General features: G+C 36.2%; 1 protein-coding gene across 43 annotated transcripts in view; it reads right to left on the reverse strand.

Annotated features, from left to right (window-relative positions):
• LOC5573626 (Down syndrome cell adhesion molecule-like protein Dscam2) overlaps window positions 1-14,805 on the reverse strand; it is a 302,956-nt gene that overhangs the window by 229,920 nt on the left and 58,231 nt on the right. For all 43 annotated transcript variants that reach the window (XM_021849888.1, XM_021849886.1, XM_021849890.1 and 40 more), the window contains exon 5: window positions 7,634-7,783. In XM_021849888.1, coding sequence (XP_021705580.1) covers window positions 7,634-7,783 — 150 coding nt within the window. The remainder of the gene's footprint in view (window positions 1-7,633; window positions 7,784-14,805) is intronic.

Consider the following 14,805-nt stretch of genomic DNA (forward strand, 5'->3'; position numbering starts at 1 on the left):
TGGGTGAAAAATGTATGTAAATAAAAAAAACTGTGTAACTGTACAATTTTAACACATTCTCTGTTTAACAAAATTTAAGATTTCACTCGGATCGGGCGTTGGCAATTGATTGCAATAATGTAATGACAATGAGTGTGTATTTAATCAGTGATTGCCGTTTGGTATTTGACGGTGGCGCACTTACTCGGCTGGTCGACAGATAAGCAGCAGCCCCTGCCCCAATCACTCGTTGAACACACGGTTGGTAAAAGGTTACTCTGTTTCCGTTGGCATTCGAGAGCTCGTACGGTGAAGTGTGGTCGTATATCACGGGTTTATAAAAAGAGTAATAATTCATATATTTCGCATTTTTAATGATAAATAGCAAATCTAAGTGTCTATTTTTTTTTAATTATTATTTACATCTTATGTCATCTCTCTTATTTTACGAGAATATGCATACTTCATCAAAATTTTATACATGATTTCTGTATTGAAAATAAACTTTTTGACGGCATTGAAGTTTACTTTTTGATCCAAAAGTCTATGTAAATTCGACATAGTTCATGTCGTAGCTTGAAATAGGTAAACAAACAAGATGGTAAAAAAATCTAACTTTTGAGCAAAGTAAGGAATCCAAAGAATTTTCTTGTTTTTTTTTTGATAGTGTAAGTGTGAGGAGCCCTTTTACATATCAGACCGATTGACACTCATTATTAACATTATATTCACTAAATTCTACGAAAGTGTTCATTTTGCCCCCCTACTTTTTACCAGCCTTTTTTGACCCATTTTTCTGACACTCAATATGATTGTTATTACAATGAATGAATGTATCATGTCGTTCTTACATAAAACTTGAAAACTAACCGAGAGTGCCTGAAAAGTATTGAAATTGTATGGTTTTAACATAAGTATTTGCTTAATTGACATAATAGATATGCCCTTAATCCTAGGGGGTTTAAGGTGAAGACGAATCGAAGTCTTAAATTCAAATCAAGAGGCTTAAAATTGGATCAATAGAATACTACTAGCGAGCGATCAATCGATCAAGTTATCAGCTTAAACAGATGGTATTCAGACTTGCGCTCTTGAAGATTTAAGGTATGACCTCCCATACCCATCATCACATTAAAAGCATTTATAACTCATAGAAACGCTATAAATGTATTCCTTCTTTGTCTGATTCATACAAGCAATAAAGCAGTCCTATATTAGCTCTTTAGATACATTTTTAACAGATTCGCATTGCATAAAGTGATTGGAAGATGCAAAACACAAAAGTTTTCACTATCATCAATGCAAATTTCATAACGAGAAAACTAATTGCTCAAGGGGAAATTAAACAGAACCTACACTTTGAATTTTCAAGAGCACAAATCTGGAGAACCAGGCATACATTAACGCTGCAAATTGTACCGATTGATCAGTCACTAATGAGGACTTCGACACTCGATCAAGTTTTGAGCAGAGGAACTCTGGCGCAGGGATACTGTTTGCACGATAATCAGAAAAAACAGAATAGTTACCAAACTTCTAACAGAATCTCGAACAGAAATGTTTAAAAATCCCAGGATGCTGCAGGGATCTAGCATTTCTAGCATCTGCTCAGGATTAGGTCAGTAGCTCGCCTGGAACTATGCCAAAATCCCTCCTAGAACAACAGATTAATTCTGCTCAGAATTCTGTGAGAGTGACATACCAGGATTGTGAGCAATCCTCCAAAGAAGGATTCCATGAATATCCTTCCCAAAATTTGGCAATAATTATGATTTCGTGAATATTCTGTCCAGAATTTGTCCAGAGACACTTTTCATGATTATTTCACAATTTTTCTCAGTATCGTAATTCGGGGTGTAGTTAATCAGTGGAGAGAAATTGATCATTCCTGTACTCACATGTATAGTTTCGATTTCTATTGTTGCATGTGATGTCGCAATGTTTGATAGGTGCTCTTGATTTTCATATATTTGGTTTGATATTGAAAATAATTATATCATGGAAAAGGGAATGTTTGGTCAACTATTGAAGGCTTCTTTTTCAAATAATCGACTATTACCAAGGCCATATAAATACACTATTCAATAAGCTGTCTCATACATTCCAGATTTGCTTTCTGAACCTAGTTTCGAATTGCTGGTAGCGGTCAGAGAGCACAATGATAGTGACTTTAGTGACTGAAAAGTGACTTCATAACTACAAATATTAGTTCAAAATAAAAGTTCAGAAACAAAAACATGGTCTTTATAATAATAAATAAAGTTTGCTCCATTTAAAATTGGAACAAACTTTTGCTCATATTGTGGCGCTCCTTGTGAACGGATTTGGAAGTTCTTGGCGCCCACTTGTTGGGAATTTTGTCAGCTTTACGTATGTATTTTTGACGTTCCGCAAATCGACTGTACTTTGTAAACCATCAACATGGAAGCCGAAAGAAGGGAAAAAAATGTGCACAGTTATTTGGAAAATCCCTTATGGTCTGCATCTAGGATAGCTAAACAGCTGATATTACCCAGAAATACCGTATGGCGCGTTATCAAATATTTCCTTATAAACATTAGCGACGATTCGGAAGCCTCAAGCCAATCGTCGGAGGGGAACTGTCGACCGGAAACTGCGTGGTGAGATTTTAAAGACGATTAAGAGTAATTCCAATCTGTCGGACCGTGATTTGGCCAGGAAATTCGGTGCCGCCCATAATACCGTGAGGAGAACTCGACTCCGGGAAGGAATCAAGTCGTATCGAGCTAACCAACAGCCAAATCGGACCATAAAACAGAATAGTGTGGCCAAAATCCGTGCTCGGAAGCTATGCTGACCAAGTTCGACGGGTGTCTTCTGATGGACGATGAAACCTATGTCAAGGCTGACTTCGGACAAATCCCAGGTCAAAAATTTTACTTGGCAACGGCTCGGGGGGATGTTCCAGCCAAATTTAAATTAGTTTTTGTCGACAAATTTGCACGAAAATTTATGATTTGGCAGGGCATTTGTAGATGTGGCAAAAAAACGAAAGTATTCGTTACAAATAAGACAATGACGTCGGAACTATACCAAAAAGAGTGTTTTGGCCAGATTTGGCAAGCTGTAACTACGTAGCAAAGTCGTTCAAGAATGGTATGCAGAGAAAGGGGTCCAGTTTGTTCCGAAAAACCTTAACCCACCCAACTGCCGAATCTCAATCGATTTCTATAATATTTGGAGTGGAAGTCTCTTAGTTTTCGAACCACCATTTAATTTATAAAATTTGTTTCGAATTGAGCTACAAATCATAAAAATAAATTCTTCACACTTTACTCTATTGATAGAAAGTCACTAATAAATGAAAATCAAAGACTACAACATATCCTACTTCAAGTAAAAATTATATCGGAATGCATTTACCATTACTTTATTATTTCTGAAAAATTGTTGTGTAATGACTCATTACACAACTCAAAACAGTTACGTAATGAGAAAGCGTTACGTAATGAATCATTACAGCACTGATTTCAGTTGCGTAATGACTATTCCCGCACTGCATACTTCAGTGCAGGAAAGTAGGCCGTTCCATGACATATTGGCGTGATGAAAAACAGCCTATTACGATGAGAAATTGCAAAAAAATCATTGTCTTCCGAGTAAGCCATAGAGATTTCCAATTAAATGTGTAATCTCAAAGATATGGACAAAAATGGGCTTAGTGGCCGAGCAATTAGTGTCGTCAGACAGTAAACGCATCGTGTCATGGGGTGTGGGTTCGATTCCCGCTTCTGCCAATGCAACTTTTCGTCAGAATGTTTTACGGCTGTGCCATTGGACCATGTTTTAAATAAAAAAATGCTTTCAGTGAGCATTTTGCTTTTTGAAGAAAGCACCACAGTAGACAACGGACTAGCATGCAACGCCCACACAGTTAAAAAAATGAAGATTACACGTCATGTAAACTTTATTTATGCAATGTAAACATGACGTCATGTAAATTTAAATCTGAAATCATGTAAAAATGTGTTATACGTCATGTAACCACTCACAATCCTGCTGCATTACATGACATATGATCGAAGTTTACATGACATATCATGTAAATATCCATGATATTCCACGCTCCAATTATGTGCATTATGTCTTATGTCTCAGAAATTTACACGTTTCGTTCGAACTGTGCAGTGGCACAGTTGGAAAACATTCCTCATGAAAAAAATTTCGTCCGAGGCAGGAATCGAACCCACACTACTTAGCACGATGTTTCGGGTTTCGGGTTTCAAAACCCGAGACCCGATCATCTCTACTAAATGGCTGAAAGTGTTCGTGTCTTAAAGAAACACACTTTTATGTGTTTTTAGAATGTGAGTCCAAACTTTTGTATGGGAGTTTATCTATCCATACAAACTTCAAGCTCGTTAGAACCCCTTCCTCCCTTGGAATTCACGGAATCCGCTAAAATCTTCTAGTAGCTTCTTAGGGTCTAGATAAGTGATTCCCAAAGTGGGCGAATTCGCCCCCCTGGGGGCGATTTTCAAGCCCAGAGGGGGCGAAAATTTGTAAAACTGAATTTGGGGGGCGAAAAAGCCACCACTTTTCTCAAAGTGCTAGTATGAGAAAAATTTAAAATTTGTTATGAGTAGTTCTAAGATTACACTCTTAAGGCTGATTTATTTTTGAAAAGAAAAGTAATCTCGCTGCGTGAAAATTTTCTTTCCAGAAATGGTCAAGAAACCACAATTTTTTGATCGCAGTATGCAGCTGAAAAGAAATGTCAGTTCAAATGGGGGGCTCTGAAGTGAACTTCTTGTCCCATTCAGTCAAACAATTGCTTTACTTTTCTTGAGTGAAACAGCATACATAGCTTTATGCATTTAAATAATTATTAATTGCACATTTCTCTTTTTACATGCTTCTTTGTTTCCAAATCATGTTAGGCAAAGCTTGACGATGGTCAAACACAAAATATTGCGCTTATTTGCACCTAATGTGGATTATAAAACATTAATCAGCAACTCAAAGTTTTCTAAAAAATGACGTAGTCTGTTGTCACCAAATTTTTTGAGTGAAAGTTTTTAATATAAAAATATCAGTATCAAAATCATAAAAAATGCTTTGATGACTTTTTCGTAAGGAAATTTTAGGATAAGACAACTAATGCTTTTATTGTCGAAAAGTGTTGTTTATGATAGAAATGCCACCAAATGCTTAACTTTTACCGGATACTTCGAATAATTTTAAATTTCGTGGTTATGAAATTGAGCACATTTTTAGTCCTCTTTCAAAATATGATCACTTATGATAATATGTTGGTCAGAATCTCAACACGGTACAGAGATTATTTAAGACCAAAATATAAATAACATATCATGGGTGCGATTCTAAAATAGATTGTCCTCAAGGGGGCGAAAGTAAAAAAAAATTGGGAAACACTGGTCTAGATTGTCCATTTCCCGGCCATTTCGCTCGTGGGATAATGATCAGGCCCATGGCACGGGACGACTTCTAGCGTAGTCAACATCTCCATGCGTTTCCCCATTTTTGGGTAAATTGAATCGAGAGTGCAATCTAATGCGATGTTTTGTTTAATGTTTATGATCCGTAATCGAGCAAGTGTCGCAATAAAATAACTGATTGCATGCTTGGAGGCTTGCAGGATGCTTTTCAATGTTTGCTCACCTTCCAAAAACATCGAAATGTTGAATGTGCTTCAACTTTTTGGCACATTATTAGCTGATTTACCGATATCAAAAATTGATAATCAAACCATAACAAACAATTAAACAAAACAATGGTCTTTATTTTCACAGTTGTCACAACTGACAGTGGGCGATATTCAGGGCGATATTCTTGGGCCTGATAATAATCTAAGCTTGTCCCGGAAAATTCCGGGGATCCCGGGATTTCTTAAATTTTCAATAAGACTATTTTTTTTTATTGAAATAGAAGTACAAATTCAACAATACAGTGTTCTTCAATTAAATTAAATGATAATGTAACTTTCCAAAATAACATTTTGATTATAACAAATCATTTTTCATACATCATTTTCTTATTCTGAAGTAACTAAACAAAAATCAAAACTTAGCTTGACTAATTACGGATTTGCTAGTGATTTTTTTTTTCAAATTCACTGTAATACTTATGAATGAAGCATGAAAGTATGGTAAAAACTAAGTTATATTATTAAAAGAATTTAAAGAATTAAAAATTATCGACTGAAGTTCAGGTGTACATTTATATTCACTCTCTCAGCCTAGGCTTATAAAAACAACTAATGTTCAGAAGAAAAGCATAAAACCTTTGCAACTAGACAAAGTAAACAATGTGTTTTTATTTGGTAAATTGGTCTTTTCATAAAAAAATTTATACTATTTTTATAATGATTTTCTATTTTATTCTATAATGATTTTTCTATTTGAATAAGGCTTGATACTGAGGAAAAATTGTTATTGTGTTTCATTGAAATTTAGTGATTTTCATCAAATTATACGTACATTTTGCGAAACCCGGGATTCCCGGGAAGTCAGAACTTATATCTCGGGAATAGGGAAATCCCGAAATTTGGCAAATCCCTGGATTTTTTGTCCCGTGATGGACACTCTATTAGGGTCCAAATGGAGGTTCATATAGAAATGAGCCACCTTAGTTCTCAGAAACAGGATACGCGTAATACCTCGAAAAAGGTATATTCGTCTTAAACTTGGAAAGAAAATGTAAAATCCATTATTGAGTTGTTGAAGTGTGAAATTCGTAGCATCAAATATGGAGGTAAAATGTTTAGTTCACTGGGTACTACGTGCTAATACTTGTTCGTTCATGCATTAGAACTTTTGCCAGTTTGATTCGGCATTCTACTTCCGCTTCTGAATAAAACCATCATTTTTCTTAGAAAATACCTACTACAAAGGTTTGTATCAAAGCCTCTTCCAAGTAGTGACTATTACTTCAGCCTATCATACCTGATATCTGATACAAGGTACGTGTAATAAGACACTCAGCATTCCTACCCATGACAACGATATAGACGAGTAGGAAAAAAAAACAATTAAACATTCATTTTAGTATGTTGTCATATCGGTGCCCTTTACAGATAGGTGTAGGATAACATTAATTAATTATTAGTTTCACGCATACTTGACCAACACTGACGACGTACGAGAGCTCGCTCGAATAACAACACATTACGCAACCATTGCACTGCTACAGATTGTATGACCTTGAGACCATCATCTCTGATATACACTACCCTCATCTAAAGTATGGAATCGCTTCACGGCAAGTTTGGAATCACTACAACAGCAACTGACGCTCTCCGATGATACTAAACTTTTTGGGAAGTTGAAAATGGGTGTTGCAATATTGTATTAAGGGTACAAATCTAGAGAATTAGACAACCGTTTAAGCTAATAATTTAATCGATTGGTCACAAGCTGGTAGATTTGTGCACTTAAAAATACGATGTTTGGCTCTGATCATTTTCCACCTTAAACGATTCCATACTTTCGGCAGGTAATGTATGTATCCCTGAAGAACTGTTCAACTTGGTGCAATATTCTCGGCCACCACCAAGCTGTACGTGGTGCAACGTTGATTATGTTACCGCAACCGTGTGTGCATGCCCATTGCTATCACCAGGAAGCTCCTCCTTTTTTTTCTCGGATGAAGATTGGGAGAACGATCAACTTACCTGTAATCACCAGACGTCCCTTGGTGGCCGAAAGCCGGGTTTCACCTGTCAACCGGTGCTTGGTTCGGCACTGGTAGCTTTTGTAGCCATCCTCGGGGCCTACCTCACGAATGTGCAGCTCTCCGGACGGTAGAACCATGTATTTGCCGTCTGTGCGTTCGGATGGTTCCAGGATCGTTTCGTTTGGTTCAAGGTTAATTTCAAGGGAAAGAATACAGGTGGGAAGAGAAAAAGAAGAACAATTAGTAAATGAATTCTTGAGATCTGGTACGTGTTGAATTAACATAACCTAAAATTTATCAACGAGTTGATGTCACGGCGATCGCATCGAAAGGGAATTGTCGATAACGATCACCTTGGAGCGGAGTCAACTGAACTTCGATCCCATCCATGCCCAAGGCTCGAAAGATGATCACAACGAGTTATGAACCATGGAATGAACGAATAACCGTCCATAATTTTGAAGATATTAAAATGTATGTGACCGGCATGACAATTCCGGCCCAGTTCGTTCCACGAATTATTAGTTCCCATAGATCATCTACGATGGGCGGGCGGTTGACTCTGCATTCCACTGTGCGGTACACAGTAGGGTATACTAGAAAAAAAGGCAGAGCGCTCAACCCTAAGATGAAGGATGTTCTTGTTTCTAGCATTTTTTAGAACAAATCTATTTTCTAAAAAATCGTTTGGAGACACTGTCAGATCAATTTATAACAAAGGTAACTTTTCCAAAATTGTAATATGTTAACGTTTTGTTCAAATGTTTTTAAGGCCTAAATTTGTTTTATATTTTCTTATTTTTCTATAAGCGTTATTGACCATTCGAGCAGTATATCTAGACCAACTTTTGGAATCACTCTATCGAACCTAACGAAACTCATGAGGGGAGAAAGCCGAAGAAAATTCGTACATCGATTCCTTAGAAAGTTGATTTGTTCTGCAAAAATACTATCTCCAAGCATAACTTTATTTCTAGGGTTGAGCACTACAACTTTTCGAGCATTGATTTTCTCTGGAACACCCTAGTACCCAGAGTCATGACTACAAAGCATTCATTTCATAAATATTTGTCTCGTTGCTCTGCTTGATCGGACTGTGACATCAACACGTTGAATAAATTAAAATGCGCTTCTACCCTGTATTAGTCGGTCCCGAAAGATCTCGGGAAACAGAGAAGCTTCGTTCCACTTGCATCAATGTATGCCCCCAACAGAATGATAATAAGCCCTTCGCTGTTGGTGGTGCTGCTGGTGGTGCTGCTTTGGGACTTATTAATTTGGGCCCCTGACCAGTGAATTACAACAGAATTGTAACAGATTTTGATACCAAGTTAGCACTTTCCTCATAACAAAATATGTTATAATTTTAGCTTGTTAGTTGAAAAAAATAATAACAGAATTGCATTTATATTAAAAAATGAAAAAATAAACTCATTATAATATAATTTGAACAAATAATTTTGTTATTTTCCATAACTAAACAATAACAAAACAAAAATTTCCTCACAGAGTTACAAATCGTATGGCTAGTTACAAAAAATATCTAACTTGTTATACGATTTACAACGCTGCCTATTATACACTAAGGTCTAAACGATTTCTTATTGATTCATTATAACAAATTGAGTTGTGATTTTGTATTTATTTGAAACAAGTTCAATTAAATAATGCAAAATTATTTGTTATTACAACTCATTTTTCACTTATATGTCGTAATTGTCTCAACCAACTCAAAGTACTTCTAGCAAAAATTCAACAAAATTTGCTGTGTGAAACTAATTTAGATACAATTGTGATACAATTTTGCTCTAATCCCCTGATCGGGCCCAACGCACTGCAACACGATTATTGTGTTTTAATTGCACACGCGGGAACCCAGCCCAGCCCAGCCCAGCCCAGCAAATTACCATTACAATTTGGCTCTAATTCTTCGGCTGTACAGCATTTTTATCTTTATGGCTGGCTAGTTTCCATTGCTAGTTTCGTCGGAATGGAAAAGTGTCGAAAATAAGCGTCGTGATGACACTTGAGCCGGGCTGTGACGACGAAGTGTGAACGAAGCTTCCCTTGTCGTATGGTAATCGAGCCGACATAAATGGTCACATAGGCATACATGTTATTCTTTTCTTTTTCCGTCACTCCATCACTTACTCGTTCGATGTTGGGTCTGGTTTTGGATTGAAGAATTTATTGCATATAGTGTAGTGTTGAAGCGAAGTTTTCTTCATCCAAAAAGTAAGGAAGTGTATTGTCTTTTTCTTTTTTCATTGTTTGAATTTGCATTTATTAATGTGTTCAAGTGGTTTTGAAAGTGTAAGCTGGACGATTCAATGGCACTTGAAGAACGATTGATACTTTTAAATTTGCTACAAAAGTCTCATGATTGCGGGCAACACTGCAGAATGAGACGAATGCTCAAAATCGTGATTTTTTCAGTTTCGCGATGGAAATTTGTCGTTGGACTTTTTTGAAATACGGGTTTTTGACAAACTTGCAGGACAATAATACAGATACAAGTTGGTTGAAAACACAAACTCTCTATCTGGTTACCCTATAATAATACAGAAGTATTTCAAAAAGGAATTAAAAAAATCGTTCATTCAAATATTTGTAAAACTTGAAATGCCATATCTTCACCAAAAAGTAAAAACGTGTAATTAAAAATGTCTGATGAACGAACGATGAAATACAAGTTTTTCAAATTAAAAACTACTTATAAGCCGGACAATCGATTAAAAGTTTTGAAATTCAAATAAGTTTATTTTGCAACACAGCGCTTTGATCTAGAAAGCAGATTTACGCGGAAGGTATGCATTAAGAGCTTTAGAATGAAATATTAGACGAAAACTTCCTTCTACAAAATTGTGTGTATTAGTTAGGCCCTTTGTTTGATGTTATTCAGCATAAGGGTGGTCCACAATGCCATAGAAATGAAATAGTCAACTTTCATATATATAGGAAAGGAATTATGGTATACATGCACAGTTCAATTTCAATTCAAGCCATTTTGCCAAAATAAGTTTTTTGTAGCTTTTCATTAAACTGATATAAAGCTTTTTTTTCCTATTGTGACATGGAATAATTTATAGAAAACTGATTCAATGTCTGTATGACATGGGAACATTTCCAGAAACCTGGAGGATATTTTCAGAACCCATGGTCATGGTACCTAACATTGCCGTATGGATGCTTAAAATGCATAATTTGCGGAGGTTCTTCTCACGCTAAGGACGTCTGTCTTGCGAAGGAAGATACCAAAAATATGTATGCGCAAATTGCAGAGGCAACCATAAGTAAAACTTTTGGGATTGTCTTTCGCGCAAACGAATTGAGGCTCGTACCAGACAGATGAACGGCAAAGTTTTTGTAGCCGGAATTCCCCAGGCAGAATCTACAACAAATCTCATTTTCCAGATCGCTTGCTTAATAATCATACCCTTAAGGTGAATTGATCATTCACAAGCTATTTTTTCCGTCGGATAGCCGTTCGAAAATTTTAATTACGAATGGATTTACCCAAGGAAAATCCTACGCCAATGTTGTAGCAGGTAATTTCAGTTCCTCTCCTTTTCTTCCTACGAGCAACCGTTTGAATTGTTTTAAATCAAATGGAAATATCCCTGCTTATTCCGCCGTATGTAACTTCTATTCCGCCTCTTCATTAACGGAAAATCCTAAGTGAAAATAAACATAAAATTTACTTCCTTTAATTTTAAGTTTTAAAATGAACAATTGATGCAATATCCAAAGTCACCACTACGGCTGAAGCAGTCAAAGTTGGTATAAAATTTACTAATAAAATTGGTGATGAATTACGTTTCTTTAATGGATCGATTTTTTTTTCGATATTCTGCATTGTAATACTCGTTGTTTGAATGGTAATAAGAGCTGTTTGATTTTCCAATAGCTAATAATATACATATACCAGTTATTCCTGAAACCTATTTGAAACCTGGATCCAAACTCGATAGAGATCCGAACTTTTTTTGTTTTTATCGTAATAATCGACTGGATGGATCATGTGGTGGAGTTGCTATCATATATTTTTTTCATATTTCGACCTCTTTTGTAATTTGAACCTAAAGTTGTTGAAAATTTGGGTGGGTGTTTCTGTTGAAACACAGCTTGCTAAAATATACTTTCATAGCTGCCTATTTGCTTTATCATATTATTTTGTCATGGTTATAGCGGTCATGCAACTTAAAGGTAAAGGGAATCTATAGAAGATTTTTGCAAATGATGAATTGAATAGGTGGATAGGGCCGATAGGCGTCGCAAGGGAGCGACCAATTTTATTAGGCGGTGAAAATTGTGCTAGCCATTGGAGAGTCAGTAAGCATCGAAGCGTCCTGTCTTTTGCCTGATTTCTCTACTGGAAAAGGGTTCGCTTTGATATGAGCATTGGTACCAACACGGGCAAAATACAAGAGGCGAACGATTCTATCGATCAATGACTGATATTATATCTAGATAAGACTCTAAGTAGAGTTTGAAAAGTATGTCTTTAAAAGCTTGAAAATCTGTTCTCTTGTAGTTTGGAAAGCTGCTCTCTAGAACATGGTATCCCAAACTTGGGTTTCGGAACCTCTCGACTTGACAACATCTCGCTTTTTCTGTACTATGAAAAGCGAGTTGATGAGGTATTTGAGGGAGTGAAAACCAAGTTTGCAAAACATTCCCTAGAAACATGAAAATAATGTTTTTTGAAGCTTACAAACCTTTTCTGTAAACAATCAATTTTTAAGTCAAGCCCTCTATAAGTTTGGAAAGCTTATCCTTAGAAGCTTGAAGAGCATATCTTCAGATGCTTGAAAAACTTCTCTTCATGAGCCATAAACAAAAAATCTTCAGAGCTTATCTTCAGAAGCTTAGGAAGTTTCATTTCAGAAAGTCGCAAAGTGTTTCGCTCATAAATTTGGTAAACTTTTCTTTAAAAGCTGGAAAGTTTTTCCTGTAGAAGCTTGAAACAAACGTAAAACGTGAAGAGCTTTTTTTAGAAGCTTGGAAAGTTATGTTTGAGTTGACATAAGTTATATCCAGAAGCCTAGAAAAAAATGCCTAGAGGCTTGTAAAGTTTCTCTTCATAAGCTTGGAAAGCTTATCTTAGGTGCTTAGAAAGATTCTTCCAAGAAGCTTTAAATCATTATAGAAGCTTGGAAAGCGAATGATACAAATGATTTAAAATTATCACACCAGAAGCTTGGAAACTTTCTCTCCAGAAGCTTGGAAGATTTCTCTCCAGAAGCTAGGAAAGCTTTTTTCGGAAGTATAGAGTACATTTCTCCAGAAATTTTGATAGCTTCTCTCGGAACAAATGAAAGCTATTTCCCAGAAGCTTGGAAAGCTTCTCTATTGAATCGCTGAAAGCTCATTTATGGAAGCTTGAACAGCTATTTTCGTGAAGCTTGGAGCACTTTTCTCAGAAATCTGACAAAATTTTTCTCGGTAAACTCGCAAAGCTGCTATTGGGGAGCTGAGTAAGCTTTTTGAACTGTTCTCTCAGCAAACTGGGAAGCTTCTCTTGAGAAGCTTTGCTTTTTTCCAGAAGCTTGATAAACTTCACTTACATAGCATGGAAAGCTTGTCCCCAAAGCTTCTCTGCTGATGTTTGACAAGCTCTTTTCCAAAAACTGGGGAACAGAGAAAGCAGACAAATTTCAATCGTCAAAAATTAAAATCATGATACCGTTTTGATTCATATTACGGACAGCTTTTAATTCCGGACACTCTTCTTTGTATGGGAAAAATTTCACACGAAATGTTTCAATTTTTGCCATTCAAAAGTTCGCACTTTCAAAGCTTGTTTTAATAAGCATTTTTCATTAATATCTATGGAAATATACTATACCCAACTGCCTTAGATGGCTGTTTAGTGGTTTGGCAATTTCAATCCATTATTTGACTTCTCTTTTTATGATTTTCATGACCTGTCCAGAATTCAAATCAAAGTATCCGGAAATCAAGGCAAAAGTAAGGAAGCGTCCGGAATAAGAATCATGCGAAGTCCACACATTTCTAGTTATATAAAATTATTCATGTTGCGAAATCAAAATCTTCACCCCCCATTCGAAAGCTAAGAGCCTTCAAGGCTCGATTACGCGGAGGAATCAAACAACGTGATTTATTTTATATGCTTTTTGATGAGTAACAAGCACTGCAGAGATCGCGAAATAAGTACTGTATTTTGCAAATAACATAATGACGACTGGATGCTGCATGTGGAAGAAACAACTTTTTTCGTCATTTTCAACCAAAGTTTTTGAAACTTTTACTGGATATTTTACTGCTACTTTTGTAGCTGCTTATTTGCCTTTTCAATGCACCGGGCAGCAAGTTAGTTTGCTTCAAACTGACTTGCGGAAATTGACGTGCAATAAGTCAACAAACTGTGTCGTTGGTGACTTTAATGCCAAACATCGCTCATGGAAAAAATGCAAAGCAATTCCAACGGCAGAATTTTATTTGATGAGTGCTCTTCAGGATATTTCTGTATTCAATGCTCTGATAGCAGCTCTACTTGTTTTACCTCTTCTAGAAACCCTTTTACGATTCATTTGGTCTTAACCGATTCTAGTCACCTTTGTAACCAACTGGTTACTCACGCTGATTTTGATTCTGACCATGTCTCTATCAAATTTCAAATATCAGCTCCACATTCAATTATTACATATGACATTTAACATTTCTTTGCAAACAAAACTTGATATTGACAATGCTCTTGAAACTTTAACAAATTCCATTGTTGAAGCCAGGGGCATTGCAATTCCAAAATGTGAAGTAAAATTCGAATCCGTGATTATAGACGATGATCTTAAACTCTTGATCCGTCTTGAAAACGTGAGGGCATTTTCAACGCACTCGCGATCCTACTATGAAAATTATATGGCAGGATCTGCAGAAAAAAATTAAAAAACGATTTTCACAATTAAAAAACACACATTTTGAAAATAAAATTTCTCACTTGGACCCTGGCTCTAAGCCCTTTTGGAAACTATTAAAAATACTGAAAAAAAGCCTCAGAAGCCAATTTCGGTGTTGAAAGAGGAAAACAAATTATTGCTAACTATTTGTGGAAAAGCTCAAAAGCATGCTATGCAGTTTGAAAGCGCGCACAATTTTAATTTTGGGACTCAAGGGAGTTCAAGAGAACGTTTTCGAAAATGCCTGGGA

This window comes from Aedes aegypti, chromosome 3 (assembly GCF_002204515.2).
Source record: "Aedes aegypti strain LVP_AGWG chromosome 3, AaegL5.0 Primary Assembly, whole genome shotgun sequence".
NCBI classification, from domain to species: Eukaryota; Metazoa; Arthropoda; class Insecta; order Diptera; family Culicidae; genus Aedes; species Aedes aegypti.